This window comes from Maniola hyperantus, chromosome 9 (assembly GCF_902806685.2).
Source record: "Maniola hyperantus chromosome 9, iAphHyp1.2, whole genome shotgun sequence".
NCBI classification, from domain to species: Eukaryota; Metazoa; Arthropoda; class Insecta; order Lepidoptera; family Nymphalidae; genus Maniola; species Maniola hyperantus.
In genome coordinates, this window is record NC_048544.1 from 50,387 (window position 1) to 78,121 (window position 27,735).

The 27,735-nt window shown below is 45.1% G+C and overlaps 2 protein-coding genes across 12 annotated transcripts in view; both read right to left on the reverse strand.

The window, feature by feature from the left end:
* Positions 1 to 12,553, reverse strand: part of LOC117985123 (protein tramtrack, beta isoform-like) — a 32,049-nt gene extending 19,496 nt beyond the window's left edge. The window contains exons 1-6 of one of the 7 annotated variants that reach the window (XM_069500868.1): positions 12,073 to 12,341; positions 4,874 to 5,201; positions 3,337 to 3,509; positions 1,647 to 1,756; positions 1,253 to 1,378; positions 608 to 798 (exon numbers count right to left, since the gene is read on the reverse strand). In XM_069500868.1, coding sequence (XP_069356969.1) covers positions 608 to 798; positions 1,253 to 1,378; positions 1,647 to 1,756; positions 3,337 to 3,509; positions 4,874 to 4,933 — 660 coding nt within the window. In that variant the 5' untranslated portion in view covers positions 4,934 to 5,201; positions 12,073 to 12,341. The other 6 variants (XM_069500869.1, XM_069500864.1, XM_069500867.1 and 3 more) reach the window with 6 other exon arrangements.
* A 2,063-nt stretch (positions 12,554 to 14,616) lies between these two features.
* On the reverse strand, positions 14,617 to 24,444 carry Rpn9 (regulatory particle non-ATPase 9). Of its 5 annotated transcripts, none has more exons than XR_011237068.1 (10): positions 24,291 to 24,444; positions 24,104 to 24,217; positions 23,173 to 23,308; positions 21,787 to 21,935; positions 17,984 to 18,143; positions 17,751 to 17,857; positions 17,525 to 17,603; positions 16,944 to 17,084; positions 15,780 to 16,463; positions 14,700 to 14,838 (listed from the first exon to the last, which is right to left on the reverse strand). XR_011237068.1 is itself a non-coding variant. In XM_069500529.1 (9 exons), exons 1-9 carry the CDS (start codon positions 24,404 to 24,406, stop codon positions 14,746 to 14,748), a joined length of 1,095 nt encoding a protein of 364 aa, XP_069356630.1. In that variant the 5' UTR covers positions 24,407 to 24,444; the 3' UTR covers positions 14,617 to 14,745. The 5 variants fall into 5 exon arrangements, 3 of the variants coding, with proteins under 3 accessions (XP_069356630.1, XP_069356629.1, XP_034827855.1); XR_011237067.1 differs by having other exon boundaries at positions 14,702 to 14,838; positions 15,609 to 16,463; XM_069500529.1 differs by lacking the exon at positions 15,780 to 16,463 and having other exon boundaries at positions 14,617 to 14,838.
* Between the last annotated feature and the right edge of the window lie 3,291 nt (positions 24,445 to 27,735).

Below are 27,735 nucleotides of genomic sequence, written 5' to 3' on the forward strand. Positions count from 1 at the left end.
AGCCCGCACACCGCTCCCGTACAGCACCATTGTTGTATTATGACGTAGGCATCCGTTAAGAAATGATTTTTGAAAATTCAACCCCTAAGGGGGTGAAATAGGGGTTTGAAATTTGTGTAACTCACGCGGACTCTTGGGACCATCGCTGGTGCCCCTTCACCTCCGTCTTCTCCCTCTCCCTCTCCTCCAACTTGCGCTTCTTGGGGCCATCGCTGGTGCCATGGAGGGGCTCGGACAGCTGTTGCCGGTACCCACCTCGTTGTACTCCAGGTGGTCGTTGTCCAGCTCGCCGTAGTAGAGCCCGTCCTCCTCCACCGTGTCCTCCTTCACCTCCGTCTTCTCCCTCTCCCTCTCCCTCTCCTCCAACTTGCGCTTCTTGGGGCTATCGCTGGTGCCATGGAGGGGCTCGGACAGCTGTTGCCGGTACCCACCTCGTTGTACTCCAGGTGGTCGTTGTCCAGCTCGCCGTAGTAGAGCCCGTCCTCCTCCACCGTGTCCTCCTTCACCTCCGTCTTCTCCCTCTCCCTCTCCCTCTCCTCCAACTTGCGCTTCTTGGGGCTATCGCTGGTGCCATGGAGGGGCTCGGACAGCTGTTGCCGGTACCCACCTCGTTGTACTCCAGGTGGTCGTTGTCCAGCTCGCCGTAGTAGAGCCCGTCCTCCTCCACCGTCTCCTCCTTCACCTCCGTCTTCTCCCTCTCCCTCTCCCTCTCCTCCGACTTGCGCTTCTTGGGGCCATTGCTGGTGCTGTGGAGGGGCTTGGACGCCGGCTGCTGCGGCGGCTGCTGCTGCTGGAGGGCTGCGCCAAATATTACACCGTTAATTAACTCTCTTTAAGGGATTCCATGAAACCAACTATTTTCCTCAGCTTTAGAGTACACACACATAAGAAACAGATAAACTTGTGTGCCTGATCCGCACCGAGTGGCACACACAGACACACACACAGACACACACACACACACTCTTAGCTTAGTCTCCCAATGGAACATATTGGATGAGACAAACTTTGCCTTGTTCTTTTAAGTTTCATGTTGCGTGGGCTTTGCTTGTGACGCACAAAGGCATGTAATGTCTTCACAGACCTGGCCAGGTCACCTGCTGGCTGCTACACCGAGGAACAACAACTAGCGTCGTATGTATGTATGGTGTGGTTTAACTGTGGGCTCAAAGCTTTTCAGAAATCGCACACAGCCAAAGGCCACGTGGGTCAGCTAGTTTCTCAGGTCTGGCGTGTGGTAGGAGTGACTGACCGGTGGTACGATGCGCGTGCAGCAACGCGTCGCTGGCGAGGGTGAAGTCCCGCGAGGAGTCCGCGCCCTCCGCGCCGCCCACGCCGCCCACGCCGCCCACGCCGCCCGCCTCGCCCGAGCACAACCCTGCAGTCATACAACGGTAGCTAGTACAGGAACTCCACCTGACATAGGGCACAATCTCTTGCACAATTGTGTAGGAGGGAAAAGGACGCACTATGATGATCGTGATTGCTGTGAGTGAGTGTGAACATTCCCTAAACAGATATATTTTTTAAATAAATAATTATTATTGTAACAAAAAAAGAAAATTTAAATACCACGTTTTAAAACGGACTTCAAAGTATAATAGCTTAATTAAAAAATGAATAAGGATCAACGAGGATTTGCTGACCTCTGATCTGCAGCGCCTCGGCGGACTTGAGCAGGCTCGGCAGCTCCTCCTGCGTCACGTTGACCTCGCCCTTGTACATGAAGTCCACGAGCGCCTGCATCTCACTGAACCTGCGCACAGACCACACGATGTACTGTGGAGTACATCATCCAGTGATCCCATGTCATATCAGTGCACAGTGCACAGTGCACACTACACTGTACAGCGGTCGTAGAACAAGTAGTTCAACCTGAAGTTGCAACATGCCGACCTGCGCAGCTCATACATATTATAATCTCGTTACGCGCCTGTAGCGCCGCCAGCATTTAGCACATTGTAACGGACACTTCTTATACACGGAGTTCGTGCTCCCAAAACTTACTTTATGCCCAAAATAACATAATCTATATATATAAAAGGAAAAGGTGACTGACTGACTGACTGACTGACTGACTGAATGACTGACTGACTGACTGACTGACTGACTGACGCACAGCTCAAACTACTGGACGGATCGGGCTGAAATTTGGCATGCAGATAGCTATTATGACGTAGGCATCCGCTAAGAAAGGATTTTTGAAAATTCAACTTTTAAGGGGGTGAAATAGGGTTTTGAAATTTTGTAGTCCACGCGGACGAAGTCGCGAGCATAAGCTAGTTTGATATATAATATGAAGTTGGCTAAGCGTTTGCATTTTGGCACCCATCTACTGTGACCTAGCCTTAAGGTGATATCAGACGGGTCGTTCGAAGTGAATGTACCACTGTAGTGATTGTCTCATTTTGTTTGTTACTTTTGATTCATTTTGTGTTTAGACGTTTCATTCCGAGTGAAAGATGCCGAATGAAAGACAGAAATGAACAAAAAAAAATGTTTAATATTACCATTAGGATCTATAGCAGTTAGCGGTGATTGGTCTGTGGCTGCGATTAGTCTTAGAATAAATTTTTCATTTTCATTTTAAAAAATTCACTTTTGTATCTGTTCTACAAAATATCCAACGCATGATACCGTAGCTGCCATGTTAATTCTGACTGTGACGTCACTTGGATTGAAATTTAAATGTATTTCACTAAGAAAACACCGTTGCTTACCAATCCGTGTCACCAACATCATCACACACACTGTGTGTGTGTGTGACCCACACACACAGCTCATGAACCTAAGAAGATGGCGGTTAGTGCACTTATCGACCGACCGATTACGTGACCGTGACCTGTGGTGAGCTTACTCTCACACTTCACCTCTTCAGGGCAATAAGCTCTAGTCTAGATGCATCGACAAATCACCCACTGCGCAGGTAAAAGGTCAAAGGCCCTTTTAATGAAACGCTAAATATATAGCGCGATATATCACTCATTGCGTAAGTGTAAATGTGGGAAGACCTTTTGCGTGACACCAACTGCGGCTTGCATAAAGTACCAGGAGAGCATGGGAGCATAAGAGGCTAGGCTCAGGCATTATAGAGACTTCCACACAACATTTTTATGCACGAGAGCATAAAAAGCAGATTTAGTCCGCTTCCATCCAGCATAAAGAAGAACTTTACGAGCATGGGAAGTGAATTTTTTTTTTCATGATAATTATTGCAATAGAATAACAGTAAAAAATAGGTGGTAGGTGAGTGAGTGAGTGTGTGTGTGTGTGTGTGTGTGAGTGTGTGTGTGTGTGTGTGTGTGAGCAGTATAGCAGAGCACGGCGGAGACTCACCGCATGTCGCGCATGAGCACGATGGGGTGCTTGCAGGGGTTCTGCAGCAGCAGCCGCTCCAGGTAGGCGGAGCAGGCCGACAGCACCAGCTTGTGGCAGCGCAGCTGGCGCGACTCGCACGCCAGCGTCACGTCCGCGAACTGCTCCGTGAGCAGCAGTCGCGGGAACACTGCCTGCGCGGACAGACAGCGCTGATCAGTTCAAAGCTCAAACGTTTAGTATAATACATCGGCGTAAGGTTGTCTTCATCGTCAACGTCTGCACCCGACATAGCCCAATTTCCACGGATTCCTACAAAGTGATTTCTAATACGCACAGATACAACATGGAACTTCGGTGTTTCTCCATCAATTTCAATATCGGGACCTTCAAAAGAAAAGTGAATTGGCATCTTCTAGGATTCTAGGCGCGCTTCATCTTAGACTTTATCATGATCTACTGTTTGGATAGCTATTTAATTATTTCGTTAATTAATTTTTACGTCGACACTAATAACACTACACTCGCAAAAAAAGTTACGACCTCCATGTTGCAGTTCCCTCTACCTTCCCCCGTCTCTCCCCACCGCCCCACACCTAGTTCCCCGTATCCCCCACCTCCCCCTACCTTCCTCCATCTCTCTTTTTCTACATAAAATTTATCAGTATTGATAACAAACGATAGTAAAAAATTATAAAAAATGGCTGTTTTGATAACAAAAATGAAATAAACGCATCCTGTTTGACAGTACGAACAATTTGTATGCGAAAATAAAATAAGTCTTACTAATTTTTTACTGCTTTCATTGCAATTTCCTTATATTTTCTCACCTTGTTTGGACTTGTACAAATATTTGAAAACTAAAATTAGGCAAATCAGTTCAGCTATTCTCGAGTTTTTGAGACTAAAGCTAGGTTTAGACTAGCAAGAACTTCTTGCAAGTATTTGCAGAACTGTTTTCACTACGAACAATATTGTACATGTACATACATTTGTGACTTGCGGCAAGTCCAGCAAGTTACAAAACTTGCGGAAGTGAGCTTGACGTGATTGTTTGCACGGTAGAAATAGCTTGCGGAAGTCAACTTCTGCAAGTTTTGTTGGTAATCTAAAGCTCGCTTAACAAACGTTTCTTAATTCATTTTTATATATACAACGTTAGTTTTAGTATACGCAAAATCTGAAATTAGTTTATTCAGAATCAGTAACAGAATCGATTGCAGTAACTTTCACAACAAAATCCTGCAAGTTTGCACACCTAGTTGAATGACGCATGCATCAGCTGAGTCGAGCCGCGCGAGCGGGAGCGCGCACGATCGACGCTAGCCGTCCCGTTCACTCACACTCGCTTTCTTGGGGTGACCATGTTTTTGCGGGACAACGACTTAACACAACAAGCGTCTTCATTTTTATTAAATATTTTTGGTAGATTCATTCTTTATGTAAAAATATTCGACCCGCGTTTCGGTTGTTGCGTATACTAAAACTAACCTTGTATTTTGTATATTCGGTGTCGATGTTCCGCCACGTCGTCTATGGGAAGTCTGTATGGGCTCACCTGCAGGTTGGTGTGGTAGGAGTTCCATCGCACGCAGAACTGTTGCGGGGGCAGAGCCATCTTGCATCACTAATATTGATTACCTACTATAATACATTATAACTACTCTTTGGCCAAATCTTAATCAGTCCGTTTTTTTGTAAAAAAAATTGCACACTTCTATATAAGTCCACCAAAAAGGTTTTATCACAGATCCTTTACTAACAATAGTTTTAAGTACTGATATAATAATTAAATAATATTTATTTTTATTTAAGTAGAAACTTTACGACTAGACTATTGGTTTAGAATACTGAAACTTGCAAGAGTGTCGGTGTAACTGCGCAACCTGCAAAACAAATAAATTCATCGTCTAAATGACCATCTTTTTGAAAACTAAAATTCTTAATGTAAATCATAATAATAATAATAATATTAAACATCTTAGTAGATAAAGAAAAACTAACAGATTCACACATTCAAATTCAAGACTTAGATTTAGATTCAAAATAATTCAAATACGTTTTTCCTGGAGGATGATTCGCTAACTCAGTGAGCATCACTGCAGTAAAGCCACCAAGTTCATTTAACATTGATTTTTAATCCATCAAAGGTTTCTTACAAAATATTATTTTCGTACCACTTGCTCAAAAAGTGACATTCAATGCCACAAAAAGCGAACATAACAAAAGTCATTTTTAATCTATTAAAAACAAAAAAATGACTCCAAAAAATATTACTATAGAACTACAAGTAACTCTTGTGTACATTATATATTAGGTAATAAATTAAATTATTTTTTAATTTTTAGTGTTTGTAGTTACTGAAGACGGTCTTCATTTTTTTTGAAAAAAATGTATTTCAGAACTTTTAGTGGCCCCATTGTACTAAAATAATACAAATACAAATTTCTTTATTGCGTTCAATATGATATGTCTGGTTAAAACCCTACTGTTTACAAAGCTATTATTAGTACATTATAATAGGCTACTTGACAATTTTTTTGATATAATAGGACAAATATTAACCATTTAAGACCAACTTAAAAAAATTTTCAAGTAGCCTATTCAATGGCTATTACACTGATCGCGAGCAATTTACTCTTATCCATTGAGGAGTTCCGTTCTCCATCTCCGAAGATATTCATCAGATCTATACCAAATTAAAATGGGACCACCTCTGAAGTATGTCCTACAAAACAAAAAAAGAATCATCAAAATCGGTTCATAATTGACGGAGTAATCGCGTAACAAACATACAAAAAAATAAAAAAAAATAAAAAAACATACAGACGAATTGATAACCTCCTCCTTTTTGGAAGTCGGATAAAAATCAGAGTTCTCACGGGATTTTTGAAAAACCTAAATCCACTTGGACGAAGTTGCGGGACATCAGCTAGTTGCAAATATCTGTGATACGTACTAGGAAGGACTACTAGTACTAGGTAGGTATATTGTCGTAGGTCAGAGTCATCATTCCATTCGTTCATCCGACTTCCGAGCTACCTACGTGCACAGAGTACACCTACATCAATGTCCGTGCTCAGAAATTCCGAGGTGTAAACATTTTTTTCCTTATGGATCGCGATATTATATTTAATGACCATTTTATTCGTCACTTTTTTTTCGTAAAATATTAAAATAAATAATAATAAAAATGTTGACAAGAAAATTCAAGCCAATTTTTCGAAGAGATTTCAAACAGAATACGAGTCTATTACCTATTTGCGCATTTTAATAGACAACACATAAGTGAAGTTCCTTTTCCGAACATACCTACTATACTAGGTAATTACTAATCGATAAAACATTATATCGATTTTTCTGTTAGAAACACTTTTAAAATTGAATTATTTTTTGAAAACCCTTTTAATTTTAGTTTTGTAAAATAAATTTAATATTAATCGTATAGGAGATATCGATATCGTATTAGTGCATATATTTTTATACCGAAAAGTTAGACAATGATATTTCTCGTCTATTTTAATTCACGAATTAAAATATACTACGGTTATACTTTACTCCTTCCTATTTTATCTAGATATATAAAAGGAAAAAAAGTTGACTGACTGATCAACGCACAGCCCAAACTACTGGACGAATCGGGCTGAAATTTGGCATGCAGATAGGTAGCTAATATGACGTAGGCATCCGCTAAGAAAGAATTTTTGAAAATTCACCTCCTAAAGGGGTGAAATAGGGGTTTGAAATTAGTGTAGTCCACGCGGACGAAGTCGCGAGCATAAACTAGTGTACAATATAATTAAATAAGTTCATCTTCAAGTGTGGGTGAGACAGCAAATGGCTCCCCTGCTGTAAAAGTTACAAATAAAAAGGCGCTTTCTGAACATAAAAATCAATACTGGCGAAGCGAAACGACTAACGAGGGTGTTGGGACCCTAATCGTGGCTCTTGACTATATATGAAAGAAAATAATCTTGGCATTTAAATTATTATATTATTTATACAGGGTTACAGGAAAATAGGACACGATCCCGTTAAGGGGTTATAGTACAGGACATTAGCTATCAAACGACCCCTAAAGTGCTTATGCGAAAGTGTATCGTTTTCGAGTTATTCATTTTTTTATTTTTTTCTTGGTAAAAGGGTGTTTGCCACTTTAAAAATTAATAAAAAAAAGGAACAATGTATTTCAGCAGATTTTTTTTTATTTATTGCTAGTACATATCCTTGTTAATAATAAACAGTTATAAAACTAAAAAAATCTTCAAGCATTTTAAAATTACAGCCCAAAAACTGTACAAGTTTTCGATTTTTAAATTTAATTCTTTGAATAACTTGCAAATTTTCTGTAAAAATTACTATGGCACTTATCCTGCGGATTATTTTAAAAAGATCTACGTTTCGTTAGCTATCCATTGGTACAAATTTTTTTTAAAAAAAATCATAAAATCAAGAAAAAATTACACAACAAAGAGACCAGGTAGAAAATTCTAACAAATGCTATTGCCAAAGAATTAAATCAGAATCTATGTAAAAACGAGTTTAATGCAAAATGGTTAAAGATTATTTTTAATGAGGTCAAAAGGTAATATAAAATCAGTCAAGTGCGAGTCGGGCTCGCACACGAAGGGTTCCGTACCTTCGTACAAGAAATAACAATTTTTAATTTTCTTTTAATTTTTATGGCGGCCATTTTGCAATTTGTAGTATTTGTTGTTATAGCGGCCATAAAAATACACATTTTGTGAAAATTTCATGTTCGTTCGTCCGTCCGTCCGTCTGTCCGGCCGTCCGTTTGTCAGTCAGTGGACTGTATCTCGTGAACCCTAACACGTAGAGACTTGAAATTTTTACAGAATGTGTATTTTTATTGCCGCTATAACAATAAATACTAAAAATTACAAAATGGCCGCTATAAAAATTAAAAAAAATTAAAAAGTGTTATTTTTTGTACGATGGTACGGAACCCTTCGTGTGTGAGCCCGACTCGCACTTGACTGATTTTATCTTACCTTTTGACCTCATTAAAAATAATCTTTAACTATTTTGCATTTAACTCGTTTTTACATTGATTCTGATTTAATTCTTTAGCAATAGCATTTGTTATAATTTTCTACCTGGTCTCTTTGTTGTGTAATTTTTTCTTGATTTTATGATTTTTTTAATAATTTTTTTGTACCAATGGATAGCTAACGAAACGTAGATGTTTTTAAAATAATCCGCAGGATAAGTGCCATAGTAATTTTTATAGAAAATTTGCAAGTTATTCAAAGAATTAAATTTAAAAATCGAAAACTTGTACAGTTTTTGGGCTGTAATTTTAAAATGCTTGAAGATTTTTTTAGTTTTATAACTGTTTATTATTAACAAGGATATGTACTAGCAATAAATAAAAAAAATCTGCTGAAATACATTGTTCCTTTTTTTTATTAATTTTTAAAGTGGCAACACCCTTTTACCAAAAAAATAAAATAAAAAAATGAATAACTCGAAAACGATACACTTTCGCATAAGCACTTTAGGGGTCGTTTGATAGCTAATGTCCTGTACTATAACCCCTTAACGGGATCGTGTCCTATTTTCCTGTAACCCTGTACATTTGTATTAGTAAGTAGACACATTATTGCTGGTCTTTATTTAATAACTAGATGATGTCCGCGAGCCCGTCCGCGTGGATTTAGGTTTATAAAAAGGCCACGGGAACACTTTGATTTTCCGGGATAAAAAGCAGCCTATGTCCTTCCCCGGGATGCAAGCTATCGCTGTACTTTTCGTCGGTTGAACAAACCCTGAAAAGCTAGCAGACAGAATTGAAAAGAGTCAATGGTCTTATTCTAAAGTTATATAGGTACGGCCAAATGTTACCTTACTGACCTAATATCTCAAAATTACATCTTTCTAATATTTCACAAAGCATGATGTGCCTAAGTAGATACTTTTATTTGGAAAAATGTAACATAGGTACCTATTATGCTAACTAAAGTGGACTGAGCAGCTTAAAATAAAAGTATGTACCTACTCAGTAGGCTAATGATATAGAAACTCAGTGTTTTTGTAGACTGCAACTACCTTTCGAGTAGACAGTAGAAACTAAAGTCTCGAAACATCAGAAGGGAGCGCTATCTTCGTAAAGATAAGCAAAAAAACGCCCTAGCGGGGGGGTCTGGCAGCATCGGCCAACGACCCTAGGGGCGCGACCGAAATAGTCCGCGCGGGGGTCTGTTCTCTGCTCTCCGCACTCCGCAGCTCCATACGTATCGTTTATATTTGGATAGTTTTGAGGCCAACAATCTGGAGAGCTCTTTCTTGGAACGGTGTCGTTACGGAGCCGTTCTTGTTAAATGACCTCATGAAACAATTGCGTTGCGGAGTAGGTACCTATCGTGGTTACACCTACCTAACGCTTTATTATTTCGTTATCAAAATAACATTACTTAGAAACGCTACATTCGAAAGATATTTATATTCTTTCACCAGGAACAAGGTAGGTAGGTACCTACATTTAATTTTACGAGTCATATTTCATGATTTGATACATATAAGACGTAAGATGACCTCGTCACTGTCATGCAAAAATAATGCATTGCATAGGTAGATATTATATAATTCTACTTTACGATCGATAGAAATTTGTTATTTAGTAAGATCCATAGAATATATTATATCCATTTTCTTAATTACTTTCATAGGCTCAATATTTGAATGGGTCTTTACGGAGTTATTTCGAAAAAATATGTTTCTAATCGAATATCGTCCATAGATTCGTTGGTATATAATATGTTAACTTTTTGGCAAGCATGAATAAGTTTATCGTAAACTCTTTACGAATTATTTCAAACTAGACTATCTATTATATTTTTGAATAGGTACGTCTCATCTGCATCGGATGGAACGACGGACGATCCAATCTCATCCAGTTTTATTTATATTTTGAAGTTGTTTTGGAACTATTCTTTCGCTTTTACAATGGAGTATAAAACCATTCAAATAAAACGCTGAGGAATGTTTGTATCTCTACTCGATGATGTAACGATAAGCAGTTTGATGCAAGTAGGTACCTAGTTATCTCTACTGTAGTAGTTTTCGCCTTCAACTTCGTCCACGTGAAATTTAGGTCGAACTAAATCTCGAGTTCTGTCTAATTTTGGTCAAAGTCCCTACTTTGAAAAAGCATGAGGTTAACGAACTGCATAAGTTTTGTCTGATTCAGTTAGCGATTTGAAGTGGCACGCAATTCATTACAACTCTTGCATGGTGATTTGGTAGAAATTCTCATTGGAAGGTGTAGAGATCTGAACAGATTCCTAGGGTAGAAAAACCTAATAACAGATAAACTTTTGTTTTCAAAAGTGCTCGTAATTTGACTATATAAGTATAAAAATATTAGAATTTCTTAAATGGAAATAAAAGGCTTTTAATAATGAATGTTTTTGTCAAATAAAATGACGCAATCCCGGTGTAAAGCTGGTTAGGACAAAATACGATCCGTTAGCGCTGCGCCGGCAGATAAACAATGTTACACGTGATTTGTTACACACAACGTCACACTACCTACCTAATTACCATAATAATTATTTTTTTAACCTTCTTAAGTAAAGCCCGACGAGCAAAGATTACTCTGAAAAAATGTCAACGTACCAAACTACTTTCAATACGAACAGAATTTATAAACTAATGTAATGGATTCATTCAACATCCTGCTTTTTGCAGATGGGAAATTATTGCGATTATTCAGTGACATTTCTTAGCTTTGGGCGACTGGGAATTCAATTAAATTTTTTGCTCTTAATTTATGCTCTGTAAAATATCCATTTCCATTGTTCCGAGAGTAGGCATAATAGGTACCTACAATATTTTTGAGATGATTTCTCTTTTGCTTCATTGATACAATTTTTTGAAATGCACTTCGATGTCCCGAAGACGTTCCTGCATGGTTGAATGCTTGTGGTCGGTGAATCATGCAGTTCTCAGTTCTCGTCCAGCGATATCTGCGATCTATTGAATGTGGCTAACGAGCGGCGACTAACATTGAACGCTTATCTTTTCAAGGGTTTTATTGATACAGCTCTACCTGAGCGTGCGTCGAGTTTTGTCTTCAAATTTACTCCTCATCGCGAAGACACTAAAATTCAAGAAAAATTCTGGGCCTCTAACGAGAAGTGCGCTCGGTCGACCGGTGGGTACTAGGTAGGTACTTATGTCTTATCGGATACACTCCTTGGAACCGTAAACATTAAGTTTGACCAATTGACCGATAAAGTGCAAAATCGCCTAAATATGTACAACGATGTAATTTGTTTTAGTTTATACTCACCGCAGAAGTTAATCCACAGTAACTAAATTAAAAATCATTTACACATGTAAGAACAAAAACAAAACACCAAAACACTAAAATGTCCTTTGAAATCGGAATAACAAATAATTTCATCCAGTCTTGGGCGCTACACGAAAGCATAATGGTTAAAACATGAGCACAAAGCCAACATTTGGCCGATCCCAAAATAGTATATCGCAGGCCCCAACTAATGTTATAAACATTCGTGCATGAGCGCCTGACTCACACATGCAAGCCCTCAATAAAAAAATCAATATTTAAACAATTACTCAAATCTATGTTTGGATCCCGAGAGGTCTGATCCGACGCGAGCGGCGCGGCGTGAGCGAGCGAAATGGTCGTCTATGATGTGCTGAAAAATGTGACTTTTCACGACCACAACCTCTAATATGGGAAATATACTAAAATAGAGTGATACTCACACGAGTGAGCGACCGCGCGGAACCACATCACGTATGCAATTAGCGGCGTCTGATGTTTTTTAACCATGAAAAATCAATAATTTTTAAGAGCATGAAATTGTTCATATTTTTCCACCGGACCCTGCTTTCCTCCCGCGGTCTCAGTCGCGCGGACACATAAAAATGAAAAACCTATTGCAAGAAAACTGCGAGCGAAAGAGACGCATATACACCGTCGATTGTAAATAATGGCAGGAAAGATTCATAACAAACGAGTGAGACGGGGAAATGTCTCGGTAGCTAGACAAAAACATGTACGTACCTAATTATGTAGACCTATTTTGAAAAGCGAAAATATACTCACCATAATATTATTATCTTGTTACAAATAGATTTGAACACACTCTAGGTTTTATTTATTTTTAAAGTATCGTGGATGCATTTTGACGGCCGCAGTCATCCGTCACTGGGCAGTGGGCACTGGGCACTGGGGTGAGAGGAGTGGGGAGTGGGGACGTTATTTGAAGCAGTATTATAGCACTCAACCACCTCAACTTCGTATTAAGTAGATACTTCAAAGGAATTACATTTTTCCAATAATTAATATTTTTGTCACTATCTAGTTACCATATTTTATATTGTAATTGAAACAAAAATTAGTAACTAGTGATAAAAAATCTTGATATCGATTAACTATAACATCGATGCAAAAATGTTACCTGGCTGTTTTGTCTTGTCTGTGAGTCGTTGTCACTGTCATTGTCAAAGGTTTTATGGCGGTTTGTGGGAGGTTTTTAAATGTTTACAATATTAGTAATTGTTTTTACGTTTCTCCAATACTTTCTGTTACAAATCAAATATGTAGTTGTGATTGTGTATTCTATTATTTCCATCCGGCCATGCAGTAAATGTGTTCTGTGCGGCCATGTGATTGATAATTCTTAATAGATAGGTAGCCTTTTAAGTTTTAAGGTAAGTAAATAGTTAGGTAGGTACCTACCTATGATGTTAATTGTTGCTTTTTCAATATTCTCTTTGCTTTTGTCGCGCTTCCTTATTTTGCTTGTCGTTGCGAGGAATATACTACTACTGTTTAACGAGAGGTGTAGTTGTAGTGCTTGACCGGTAAATGATCTATAAAGACAGAGTTAGGGATGATTCACTTCATACCGCCGCGCCGCGCCGGTGAAGCGGCTCAGAATCAGTCTTGATGCCTTTTCAGTACAATAAAAGGTCCCCCTGTGACTATGTTGAAGAGGAAGTGGACGAAACTTGGTAACACCTACGAGTCGGACGCGAGAAGCCGAGAGGTCAACTATTTCTATATTATTACTAGGTAGGTAGGTACTACTAGTGGACTACTCTCTTAATGCATTTTTTATTGGTCTAAGTCTAAACCATCTTCGAATTTCTAATTAAACTAGTGAGGCATATTGGTTGGATGGTTTCAAAGCCCAAGACGGCCATGTAGACACATTTTTTGTGTTTTATAAATATACTTATATATTACTAGATGACGCCATGTATGAAGGTTTAGGTTACATAGTAATATATTAATTTTCAGGATACATAAACTACCTCTGTACCAAAATTCATACAAATCGGTTAAACGGATGGGCCTTGAAGAACACAGCGGGATTTTCCGGGATAAAAAGTAGCCTATGCTCTTTCCTGGGATCTGGGATGTAAGCTAACTATGTAACTACCAAATTTCACCAAAATCAGCTAAAACGTTGGGCAGTGATATGCTAGCAGACAGAGAGACAGGCACACTTTCGCATTCATAATATTAGTATGGATTAAGATTATTATTTTCATGCAATATTCTGGGAAATTACTGCTAATTTCTTATTTTTTAATTTGATAAACAACCCGTTATAATAATAATCAGTGAAGATAGTACAGATGCAATAGTAAACTTATCAGTCCTGTGTTGGTCCTGAACATTATGGTTGGATGACAGACTACACACAAGGCTCCATCATCCTGATCAACCCATTGGACAAAGGTTTGAGCAGTCTCCCACACTGGCCACGTGCAGATTGGCAAATTCACACACCTTTGAGAACATCCATGCAGGTTCCCTCGTGATGTTTCCTTCACCAAGCATGTGATACTTAATTGTTTAAAACGCACAGCACAGATGCGTGGCTGGGATCAAACCTGGACCTCCTGACCGGAGGCTGATGTGTTAACCACTACACTATTGCCCTCAATTTGTGGTGTACTTTTGGACAAATTATATTTTAGGATAATAGCTTTGAACATTTTCCAACACCTATAGTCCGCAACAGGACTAGATGCCAATCGGGGTATGAGGTGGGGGGATGCCCCGCACACCCGCACCGGATTAGCACAGATGCTGTGCGGGTGTGTGGGTTGATCCCTCCCCAATCAGTACCCTTATTATAAATGCGATAGTTTGTTGCTTATTGGTTTGTCCTTCAATCATACCGGAAAATCGAAGAGTTCCCACAGGATTTTAAAAAATCTAATTCCACGCGGACAAAGTCGCGGGCATCAGCTAATTATAAATAAGGAAAATAATCACACAAGACTATTTATTATGTAAGTGAATTTATTTATTCATCTCCAGACATACCTATATTATCTATGTCTATAAAGAATACAATATGTCAAGACACATAATGCACTCATATTGTTTTCCAGGATAGTGTCTTGAAATTGTACTCCTTACGGACAGACACACACACACACACAATATGACAACACTAAAGTATTTCCATTTGGGCCCTCATCGCTCCACCTCTGAATGTTAATCGTGATCTGAAAACAAAGAGCAAGTGTTATAAGATTACAATCATGTAAACCCTGTTTGTAAATGTTCATTGTTCTGCACCCTGTGCCTTACACAACATAATAGTACATACCTACATACTATTTAGTTTTTTAGGGTTCTGTAGTAAACAAGGTACCCTTAGGCAACTCCACACACTCCAACGGCCACACACTTGGCCGGGTTTTTTTTGTGACATATTTTTGTTAATGTTCTGTTAACTTTTAAATGGCGCATACATTTAGTAAGTTATATGTTCGGAATAAGTATTTTTTAATGTATTACTATAAGTAGCCGTAAGTCAACCTAATAAATAAAATAAAATAATTATGGTAATTATGGTGGTATAATAATATTGTAAATTGGTCACTTAAAAAGAGCAACCGCCGAGTTTCTTGCTGGTTGTTCTCGGTAGGAACGGCATTCCGAACCAGTGGTGAATTAAACTAGTTGATGATTCAAAAGGTCTTGTAACAGTTTACTTGGATAAAAATATGTTCTATCCTTTTTAAGGTATGTGTCATCAATACTAACTAAAATATGATTTTGTATTTGGTCGAATTAAATGATTTCATTATTATTATCCTATTATTTTCTATTTTATAAATTAATATTATCTGTCTTATAATTTCTTCAATAAGTGAGAGAAAATTATGTTCATAATAATTATTGATGTAACCCAGTTTCGGAAGGGGCTGCAAATATGAGGACCATTTTACCCATTGTTGTTTAGTTTGTCATGTGATGCTGTCTCGCTCACCCGGCAGACGGCGAGCTAGAGTGTGAGCAGGTCGGGCGCGGTGTTGTGCAGCAGCGAGGCGGCGCTGTCGGCGGCGGCGCACCAGGCGTCGAGGCGCTGCGCCAGCGCGCCGGCGCCCGCGCGGCCCAGCGCCCGCGCGCGCACCCACGTCACCGTCACCGTCTCGCTCACCTGGCAGACGGCGAGCTAGAGTGTGAGCAGGTCGGGCGCGGTGTTGTGCAGCAGCGAGGCGGCGCTGTCGGCGGCGGCGCACCAGGCGTCGAGGCGCTGCGCCAGCGCGCCGGCGCCCGCGCGGCCCAGCGCCCGCGCGCGCACCCACGTCACCGTCACCGTCTCGCTCACCTGGCAGACGGCGAGCTAGAGTGTGAGCAGGTCGGGCGCGGTGTTGTGCAGCAGCGAGGCGGCGCTGTCGGCGGCGGCGCACCAGGCGTCGAGGCGCTGCGCCAGCGCGCCGGCGCCCGCGCGGCCCAGCGCCCGCGCGCGCACCCACGTCACCGTCACCGTCTCGCTCACCTGGCAGACGGCGAGCTAGAGTGTGAGCAGGTCGGGCGCGGTGTTGTGCAGCAGCGAGGCGGCGCTGTCGGCGGCGGCGCACCAGGCGTCGAGGCGCTGCGCCAGCGCGCCGGCGCCCGCGCGGCCCAGCGCCCGCGCGCGCACCCACGTCACCGTCACCGTCTCGCTCACCTGGCAGACGGCGAGCTAGAGTGTGAGCAGGTCGGGCGCGGTGTTGTGCAGCAGCGAGGCGGCGCTGTCGGCGGCGGCGCACCAGGCGTCGAGGCGCTGCGCCAGCGCGCCGGCGCCCGCGCGGCCCAGCGCCCGCGCGCGCACCCACGTCACCGTCACCGTCTCGCTCACCTGGCAGACGGCGAGCTAGAGTGTGAGCAGGTCGGGCGCGGTGTTGTGCAGCAGCGAGGCGGCGCTGTCGGCGGCGGCGCACCAGGCGTCGAGGCGCTGCGCCAGCGCGCCGGCGCCCGCGCGGCCCAGCGCCCGCGCGCGCACCCACGTCACCGTCACCGTCTCGCTCACCTCAACAAACAAATTGTACTAGTTACGTCACTGCATCACCTCCCAACAGACGTCAAAAACAAAATGAGTGATTCGCCGACCAATGACATTTCCTAGGTCCAACTTCATGCTGGGAACTTGTAACTACAGGCATATCACAAGTGTACCAGCTGTTCAGTCTGAAGGCAATTCACAAGTGTACCTGTTCATTGTGAAGGCATGTTACAAGTGTCCCTATTTATTGTGAAGGCATGTTACAAGTGTCCCTATTTATTGTGAAGGCATGTCACAAGTGTACCTGTGCATTGTGAAGGCATGTCACAAGTGTACCTGGTCGATGTGTCCGCGTATGAGCTTGTCGGCGAGCGCCTTCATCACCAGCAGCTCGACGTCGGCGGGCGGCACTCGCGCCTCGCGCGCTATCTCACCGAACGTCAGGCGTCTCTGCGATGACGTGCGGTTGAACGCCATCTGCAAATCATGCTCTTTTTAGAGTTCCATACCTCAAAAAGGAAAAAAGGTCCGTCTGTCTGTCTGTCGAAACTAATTCTCAGGAACACGTGAAAATTTAAATTAACATCAAATATTTAGATCTACAGTCCTTTGGTGCTATAAAAAATGAACCTGCTAAATGTTAAACACAACCAATGTTTTTTGTGATTACAAACCCACATTTACAGTTCAAGATAATTTTAGCAACAAAATGACACACATCCTTCCCTTGGTAAGGAACCCTAAGTGCGCGAGTCCTTGGCTTTATGTCAGTAGGTCAATCTACAAACTATTGCAGTACACACCACTTACCTCCATAAGACACAATATGGCGATCTTCTGCCGCAGCTGGCGGTCCGCTCGGTGCAGCTCCTGGTGCGGCGACTGCGCGCTGCAATATTGCAGTACACACCACTTACCTCCATAAGACACAATATGGCGATCTTCTGCCGCAGCTGGCGGTCCGCTCGGTGCAGCTCCTGGTGCGGCGACTGCGCGCTGCAATATTAAGTCACACGCGCAATTATTAATATTGCATATAGTCTCGTAATAATTGTATGAGATATCCGCGTGGGACGGACACACCGCTGCACGCAGTACGTGTCCCTCGTGAAGCATGCTACATAGACGCAGTGGTGCACTCACCGTATGCGCTCGAACGCCACCACGTCCCCCGCGGCGACGGCGCGCAGCAGCTCGCACGCCCACTCGTCGGGCGAGCCCTGCAGCGACTCGAGGATCGGGTGAGCTAGCTGCAGTACAAGTATACTATTGTTAACACTTAGATCCGGTTCCAAGGACCATATTCATGTGGGGTACTATACCAACAGAATGACAAGTTAAAGTATAGTAAGACGAGCAGGTATGTGAGCACTCACCAGCTCGCCGAGATCGTAGACGGTGGGCGCCAGCACGGCGGCCAGCGCCAGCCGCAGCGCGCACTCGCGGCGCTCGTGGGGCTGCAGGCCCGCGCCGCCGCCCAGGCAGCCCACGTAGCGCAGCGCCGCGCGGTAGTAGCGCGCCATGGGGCCGCGCACCCTGCACCACGACAACCCCCTTACATTGTATATCAGATCGCCTCCACGTGACGCACAACACGTGATGTGCACAATTTACAAAGTAAACGATAGTTTCTCTCTTCCGCCAGATCGAGAGATTGTTCATGTTATTTGGTTCGTTTTCACATTCACACAACACACTAAATGATTTAATTGAACATTTGTCATTTGTCCACAATGAAGGAATGGATCTGTAGTGACCAACTGAAGCTCAAGTTGCAACAAAAGGCCGCAGCACACTATTGTGCTATCAACAACATACAACAGTATGTATTGATAGTACCTACCAATAGGACGCGACACGTTGAAATGCCAATCGGGGACCACCCTGCACCCCGCACACCGCCGCGCTAACCGGTGCGGGCGACGTGCGGGTGTGCGGGGCGTCGCCCTGCCTCAACCTGTCGCGGACTATGCGATGGTGTTAGGGCGACGTGCGGGTGTGCGGGGCGTCGCCCTGCCTCAACCTGTCGCGGACTATGCGATGGTGTTAGGGCGACGTGCGGGTGTGCGGGGCGTCGCCCTGCCTCAACCTGTCGCGGACTATGCGATGGTGTTAGGGCGACGTGCGGGTGTGCGGGGCGTCGCCCTGCCTCAACCTGTCGCGGACTATGCGATGGTGTTAGGGCGACGTGCGGGTGTGCGGGGCGTCGCCCTGCCTCAACCTGTCGCGGACTATGCGATGGTGTTAGGGCGACGTGCGGGTGTGCGGGGCGTCGCCCTGCCCCAACCTGTCGCGGACTATGCGATGGTGTTAGGGCGACGTGCGGGTGTGCGGGGCGTCGCCCTGCCCCAACCTGTCGCGGACTATGCGATGGTGTTAGGGCGACGTGCGGGTGTGCGGGGCGTCGCCCTGCCCCAACCTGTCGCGGACTATGCGATGGTGTTAGGGCGACGTGCGGGTGTGCGGGGCGTCGCCCTGCCCCAACCTGTCGCGGACTATGCGATGGTGTTAGGGCGACGTGCGGGTGTGCGGGGCGTCGCCCTGCCCCAACCTGTCGCGGACTATGCGATGGTGTTAGGGCGACGTGCGGGTGTGCGGGGCGTCGCCCTGCCCCAACCTGTCGCGGACTATGCGATGGTGTTAGGGCGACGTGCGGGTGTGCGGGGCGTCGCCCTGCCCCAACCTGTCGCGGACTATGCGATGGTGTTAGGGCGACGTGCGGGTGTGCGGGGCGTCGCCCTGCCCCAACCTGTCGCGGACTATGCGATGGTGTTAGGGCGACGTGCGGGTGTGCGGGGCGTCGCCCTGCCCCAACCTGTCGCGGACTATGCGATGGTGTTAGGGCGACGTGCGGGTGTGCGGGGCGTCGCCCTGCCCCAACCTGTCGCGGACTATGCGATGGTGTTAGGGCGACGTGCGGGTGTGCGGGGCGTCGCCCTGCCCCAACCTGTCGCGGACTATGCGATGGTGTTAGGGCGACGTGCGGGTGTGCGGGGCGTCGCCCTGCCCCAACCTGTCGCGGACTATGCGATGGTGTTAGGGCGACGTGCGGGTGTGCGGGGCGTCGCCCTGCCCCAACCTGTCGCGGACTATGCGATGGTGTTAGGGCGACGTGCGGGTGTGCGGGGCGTCGCCCTGCCCCAACCTGTCGCGGACTATGCGATGGTGTTAGGGCGACGTGCGGGTGTGCGGGGCGTCGCCCTGCCCCAACCTGTCGCGGACTATGCGATGGTGTTAGGGCGACGTGCGGGTGTGCGGGGCGTCGCCCTGCCCCAACCTGTCGCGGACTATGCGATGGTGTTAGGGCGACGTGCGGGTGTGCGGGGCGTCGCCCTGCCCCAACCTGTCGCGGACTATGCGATGGTGTTAGGGCGACGTGCGGGTGTGCGGGGCGTCGCCCTGCCCCAACCTGTCGCGGACTATGCGATGGTGTTAGGGCGACGTGCGGGTGTGCGGGGCGTCGCCCTGCCCCAACCTGTCGCGGACTATGCGATGGTGTTAGGGCGACGTGCGGGTGTGCGGGGCGTCGCCCTGCCCCAACCTGTCGCGGACTATGCGATGGTGTTAGGGCGACGTGCGGGTGTGCGGGGCGTCGCCCTGCCCCAACCTGTCGCGGACTATGCGATGGTGTTAGGGCGACGTGCGGGTGTGCGGGGCGTCGCCCTGCCCCAACCTGTCGCGGACTATGCGATGGTGTTAGGGCGACGTGCGGGTGTGCGGGGCGTCGCCCTGCCCCAACCTGTCGCGGACTATGCGATGGTGTTAGGGCGACGTGCGGGTGTGCGGGGCGTCGCCCTGCCCCAACCTGTCGCGGACTATGCGATGGTGTTAGGGCGACGTGCGGGTGTGCGGGGCGTCGCCCTGCCCCAACCTGTCGCGGACTATGCGATGGTGTTAGGGCGACGTGCGGGTGTGCGGGGCGTCGCCCTGCCCCAACCTGTCGCGGACTATGCGATGGTGTTAGGGCGACGTGCGGGTGTGCGGGGCGTCGCCCTGCCCCAACCTGTCGCGGACTATGCGATGGTGTTAGGGCGACGTGCGGGTGTGCGGGGCGTCGCCCTGCCCCAACCTGTCGCGGACTATGCGATGGTGTTAGGGCGACGTGCGGGTGTGCGGGGCGTCGCCCTGCCCCAACCTGTCGCGGACTATGCGATGGTGTTAGGGCGACGTGCGGGTGTGCGGGGCGTCGCCCTGCCCCAACCTGTCGCGGACTATGCGATGGTGTTAGGGCGACGTGCGGGTGTGCGGGGCGTCGCCCTGCCCCAACCTGTCGCGGACTATGCGATGGTGTTAGGGCGACGTGCGGGTGTGCGGGGGCGTCGCCCTGCCCCAACCTGTCGCGGACTATGCGATGGTGTTAGGGCGACGTGCGGGTGTGCGGGGCGTCGCCCTGCCCCAACCTGTCGCGGACTATGCGATGGTGTTAGGGCGACGTGCGGGTGTGCGGGGCGTCGCCCTGCCCCAACCTGTCGCGGACTATGCGATGGTGTTAGGGCGACGTGCGGGTGTGCGGGGCGTCGCCCTGCCCCAACCTGTCGCGGACTATGCGATGGTGTTAGGGCGACGTGCGGGTGTGCGGGGCGTCGCCCTGCCCCAACCTGTCGCGGACTATGCGATGGTGTTAGGGCGACGTGCGGGTGTGCGGGGCGTCGCCCTGCCCCAACCTGTCGCGGACTATGCGATGGTGTTAGGGCGACGTGCGGGTGTGCGGGGCGTCGCCCTGCCCCAACCTGTCGTGGACTATGCGATGGTGTTAGGGCGACGTGCGGGTGTGCGGGGCGTCGCCCTGCCCCAACCTGTCGCGGACTATGCGATGGTGTTAGGGCGACGTGCGGGTGTGCGGGGCGTCGCCCTGCCCCAACCTGTCGCGGACTATGCGATGGTGTTAGGGCGACGTGCGGGTGTGCGGGGCGTCGCCCTGCCCCAACCTGTCGTGGACTATGCGATGGTGTTAGGGCGACGTGCGGGTGTGCGGGGCGTCGCCCTGCCCCAACCTGTCGCGGACTATGCGATGGTGTTAGGGCGACGTGCGGGTGTGCGGGGCGTCGCCCTGCCCCAACCTGTCGCGGACTATGCGATGGTGTTAGGGCGACGTGCGGGTGTGCGGGGCGTCGCCCTGCCCCAACCTGTCGCGGACTATGCGATGGTGTTAGGGCATGGACGAGATTTGAATGAACACCTGTAATATTCAGAAGCCAGCTTGTAGAAGCGGCCGTGCACCGGCGTAACTCCATCGGCGTCTTCCAGCGTGTTCTCCAGCTGCTCGATGATCTTCTCCGTGGCGTCCAGGTCGTTCAGGTGCTCCAGGTATATCTGACCTTGCAGCACCTGAAACACACCCACATACTAAAATTAAAGAAAGAAAAAAAACCTATTTCAGGCATAACTACACCCATAATTGTGTGTTAGTACAACAATTAGTAGTAGTAGAAACAATTCCTTAACCTATGTTAGTACCTACTTATTACTAGCTTAAACTTAACAAAAAGGCGAAAGTAATATGTGTATTTCAAGCACAGCCTTCTCACTTTTGTTAACAAACCAATAAAACTATCTTTGTTGGTAGACATGTTAGTTTTATTTTTTCTGTAAAATATACATAAACTCCTATCACCCATAATTATTATTTCAGATTTTTCGACAGGTAAACTTCAGAGATAAGGGAGAAACAGTATTTTTTCGACATTTTGCACAATAAACATAAAAATATTATGCATAAAAATAAATAAAAATCTGTTTTACAATGTACAGGTGAAGCCCTTTTATATTATGATACCGAACTTGATATAGTTATCTTACTTTGAAAATACTAATTATTAATTCATGAACAAATTTTTTTTGTGATGTAACCACATTTTCAGTTTTCAGATTTCCTATAAATAATAAAATAACTCTTGACAGACACAACAGACAGACAGACAGACACCAAAGTGATCCTATGAGGGTTCCTTTTTCCTTTTGAGGTATGGAAGCCTAAAAATTAACTATGTGATAGTGTAAAGTGATAGGTGGGAGCATCTATCACAAGCAGTCAGTTTTCGTTTCACAGGCCATGATGTAAGAGCAACGCATCCCATAGACCTCCTCCTCATTGCTATACCAACATCTTTTCACAAAACAAAGTGTACTTGTATAACAAGTCAAAAAGCCTTTTAAAGTGGCATGCAGTAGTATGTTCCTCCTACCTTGCATAAAGTGGCATGTAGTAGTATGTTCCTCCTACCTTGCATAAAGTGGCATGCAGTAGTATGTTCCTCCTACCTTGCATAAAGTGGCATGTAGTAGTATGTTCCTCCTACCTTGCATAAAGTGGCATGCAGTAGTATGTTCCTCCTACCTTGCATAAAGTGGCATGTAGTAGTATGTTCCTCCTACCTTGCATAAAGTGGCATGCAGTAGTATGTTCCTCCTACCTTGCATAAAGTGGCATGTAGTAGTATGTTCCTCCTACCTTGCATAAAGTGGCATGCAGTAGTATGTTCCTCCTACCTTGCATAAAGTGGCATGTAGTAGTATGTTCCTCCTACCTTGCATAAAGTGGCATGCAGTAGTATGTTCCTCCTACCTTGCATAAAGCCAGCGCCTCATCATTCATCTTGACCTTGGCCTCCACCTTCTCCAGGAAGGCGATGGCCTCTCTCTTGTCGGCGTACTGCACCACCACGTGCGCCACGATCTCCACCAGCGACAGCGGGTTGATTCTGCACCAAGTAGCACAACTTTGCAACATGTTCTGCCTTATGTATATCTTGATGTCAGAATAACTAGTCACTTTATAAATAACATTTCTATGTTAACAATAAGGTACTAATAATAACAAAACATTTTAGTGTTTATACTATTGGGAGTGATATCCGTACCCTTATATAAATGCGAAAGTGTTTGTTTGTTGGTTTGTCCTTCAATCACGTCGCAACGGTGCAATGGATTGACGTGATTTTTTACATGGGTATAGATAAAGACCTGGAGAGTGACATAGGCTACTTTTTATCCCGGAAAATCAAACAGTTCCCATGGGATTTTAAAAACCAAATTCCACATGAACGAAGTTGCGGGCATCAGCTAGTACAATATAAATATAAAGTACAAGATGATGCCTGTGACTTTGTACTTGTAGATTTAGGTTTTTAAAATCCCTGGGAACAGGTACAAATTAATAACAGATTTGTCTGACAGTAGATCTATTTGTAAATGAACAGAATTCCTATTGTAGTGAATATTTGCACTTTGCCAGACAAAATTATCAGTCTATAAATTGCCAGTTTATCACAATACACTTTAAATAATAATATAACCTCTCAACTATTTATGCTTACTATAAAATGAATTTATTTCTTATGGTGAAGTGAAATATATCTATTCTTCAACATGAAGCTTTTAAGAACTGCAAAATATGTGTAAAAGTATAGTTTCAATGATTTGTAATCACAAACAAAAGGTCTATTTCAAGTAAAACTGTAATCGATATATCGATATGACTTGCTAAATGTGCTTACTTATTTTCGAATGTGGTTAAGAAGTGACTGTACAGCTGTATCAGGTTGTCGCCGGTCTGCAGCGACGGGTGCTTCACCAGCTCTTGCACTTTTAGCGTAAGTTGGTGCCATAGCCTGGAAACATTACACATAGGAAATTATTACAATTTTGTCCCACAAATAATAATGGAGGCAGGTGAAAACTTACTTTTTATTGTAAAGTTCCTCTAACTTAGCCCAATCCTCGGATAATTCCGGCTCAGTTGTTTGTTTTTTAGAAAGAAAATCGTTTACATCAACAACTGCAAACTTTACAGAAGCCATGTTTCAAAATTTGTATCCGTAATTGTGTGAAGTTAGCTACAATATCAAATCTTGTATGTCATCTAGACAGACAATTTTTTTGTCTACGCTGATAGCGACATCTAGCGTTGAGTAGTTACCATTTGCCATGTAAATAAAAATATTATAGGTACACTTCAATACTAGATGTCACTACTTGTATAATTTTCGGTAGAGGCGAGATTTGAAAGTGCACTCTACCCACAGAGTACCTAACTTGTAAATTTTTATTAGCTCTACCTTTTTAACCTTTTCATTTCAGTAAAAGTAAACTCAAGTAGGTACTAGGTAGGTAGGTTGTATTCAAACTTTCAGTATACCCAGTGATTTCTAATCACATGTTTACCTAGAGCTGTTAATACTTAAGGAAAAATTTATTTTTCTTTAAAGTTAAAGCATTTTCGCGATTTGACAATTGTTGTTATTGTAGCCATATTATCTCATTTGCAGCTCCGTTTTAGGACATATATTGTTCTGGTGGAGTGTGGACGATCCGTGCGTGCACCCCTTGTGCAGTGTGCACCCAGCAGCGGCTTCAGACGTATATTGTTCTGGTGGAGTGTGGACGATCCGTGCGTGCACCCCTTGTGCAGTGTGCACCCAGCAGCGGCTTCAGACGTATATTGTTCTGGTGGAGTGTGGACGATCCGTGCGTGCACCCCTTGTGCAGTGTGCACCCAGCAGCGGCTTCAGACGTATATTGTTCTGGTGGAGTGTGGACGATCCGTGCGTGCACCCCTTGTGCAGTGTGCACCCAGCAGCGGCTTCAGACGTATATTGTTCTGGTGGAGTGTGGACGATCCGTGCGTGCACCCCTTGTGCAGTGTGCACCCAGCAGCGGCTTCAGACGTATATTGTTCTGGTGGAGTGTGGACGATCCGTGCGTGCACCCCTTGTGCAGTGTGCACCCAGCAGCGGCTTCAGACGTATATTGTTCTGGTGGAGTGTGGACGATCCGTGCGTGCACCCCTTGTGCAGTGTGCACCCAGCAGCGGCTTCAGACGTATATTGTTCTGGTGGAGTGTGGACGATCCGTGCGTGCACCCTTGTGCAGTGTGCACCCAGCAGCGGCTTCAGACGTATATTGTTCTGGTGGAGTGTGGACGATCCGTGCGTGCACCCCTTGTGCAGTGTGCACCCAGCAGCGGCTTCAGACGTATATTGTTCTGGTGGAGTGTGGACGATCCGTGCGTGCACCCCTTGTGCAGTGTGCACCCAGCAGCGGCTTCAGACGTATATTGTTCTGGTGGAGTGTGGACGATCCGTGCGTGCACCCCTTGTGCAGTGTGCACCCAGCAGCGGCTTCAGACGTATATTGTTCTGGTGGAGTGTGGACGATCCGTGCGTGCACCCCTTGTGCAGTGTGCACCCAGCAGCGGCTTCAGACGTATATTGTTCTGGTGGAGTGTGGACGATCCGTGCGTGCACCCCTTGTGCAGTGTGCACCCAGCAGCGGCTTCAGACGTATATTGTTCTGGTGGAGTGTGGACGATCCGTGCGTGCACCCCTTGTGCAGTGTGCACCCAGCAGCGGCTTCAGACGTATATTGTTCTGGTGGAGTGTGGACGATCCGTGCGTGCACCCCTTGTGCAGTGTGCACCCAGCAGCGGCTTCAGACGTATATTGTTCTGGTGGAGTGTGGACGATCCGTGCGTGCACCCCTTGTGCAGTGTGCACCCAGCAGCGGCTTCAGACGTATATTGTTCTGGTGGAGTGTGGACGATCCGTGCGTGCACCCCTTGTGCAGTGTGCACCCAGCAGCGGCTTCAGACGTATATTGTTCTGGTGGAGTGTGGACGATCCGTGCGTGCACCCCTTGTGCAGTGTGCACCCAGCAGCGGCTTCAGACGTATATTGTTCTGGTGGAGTGTGGACGATCCGTGCGTGCACCCCTTGTGCAGTGTGCACCCAGCAGCGGCTTCAGACGTATATTGTTCTGGTGGAGTGTGGACGATCCGTGCGTGCACCCCTTTTGCAGTGTGCACCCAGCAGCGGCTTCAAAAGTTAAAAGTCAAATTAGTTAATTATTAAAAAAAAATAGGTAACATGCAAATATTCCTAGTACCTTATTATTGATTGTCAGAATTGTTAGATTTGTAAGATGATGATAATAAATTACGCAATCTTAAAACTAAAGCTACGAGGGTTCCAAACGCGCCCAGGTCTGAGAAGAGCACACAACAACTTCAGTCCGGTTTTCTTTTTACTATCACCACTTTACAAAATCACTTAAACTTATTAGAAATAAGTTAAAGGATTATAAGGGTTCCGTTTTTCCTTTTGAGGTACGGAACCCTAAAAACACTACGCTTAAGACTGGCACCTAAAATTACAAGGTTTAAACAGTTCTTTTTTTATACAAATAGCGAGCAAACGAGCAGGTGGGTCACCTGATGTTAAGTGATTACCGTCTTTCAGGAATTTATTGGTCCACCCCCTTGAGTAACCCCATGTTGTACCTACTTACCTAATCTAGTGTCTAATCTAATCTAATGTTTTTGTATTAGGTAGTACGTATACAAATACTTATTAGAGTATTATGTTGGCACCATTGCTTTGTTTCTTTATTCCTCAAAACTTAGGGATTTAGATAAATAAAATAGATAGGTGTGTGTGTGTGTGTACACTACACACGTAGGGTAGTACCAACTTCCAACGATGGTGTTTAGTTGTAGGTAGGTAAATACACTTTTTTTAAAATAAAAACTTCCTCTGATGATTAAAAAGAAATTGCAACATTAAAAAAATGGGCCGAATTGAGAAACACCTTTTTGGAAGTCGGTTAAAAATGGCATACCTACAATAGGTACCTACCAAAAAATCAGTACCCATATTATAAATACGAAAGTGTGTTTGTTTGTTGGTTTGTCCTTCAATCACGTTGCAACGGAGCAACCGATTGATGTGATTTTTGCATGGGTAGGTACCTATTGTTAAAGGCCTGGAGAGTGACAGGTTTTTATCCCGGAAAATCAAAGAACTACGGGATTTTTAAAAACCCAGATCCACGCGCACGAAGTCGCGGGCATCAGCTAGTCTAGAATATTCGAAAGCTCGCTAAACTTGTTTCTGCTACCTGCCTATACATTAATGGTCACTTTGACAGAGTAATTTATAAGTTAAATATTTTTCAAAAATGTAAATTATTGATTTTCACAGTCAGGCAGTCAGTTATGTTAGAATCGTTTTAGTAAAACTTTGTAGGTACTTTATAATAGTAATAATGTTTTTATTTCAGTCAACAAATGGATCATATTAGTATTAGCACGAGTACCTTAGACCTATTTGTTAGTAAATCCTAACCTACTTAC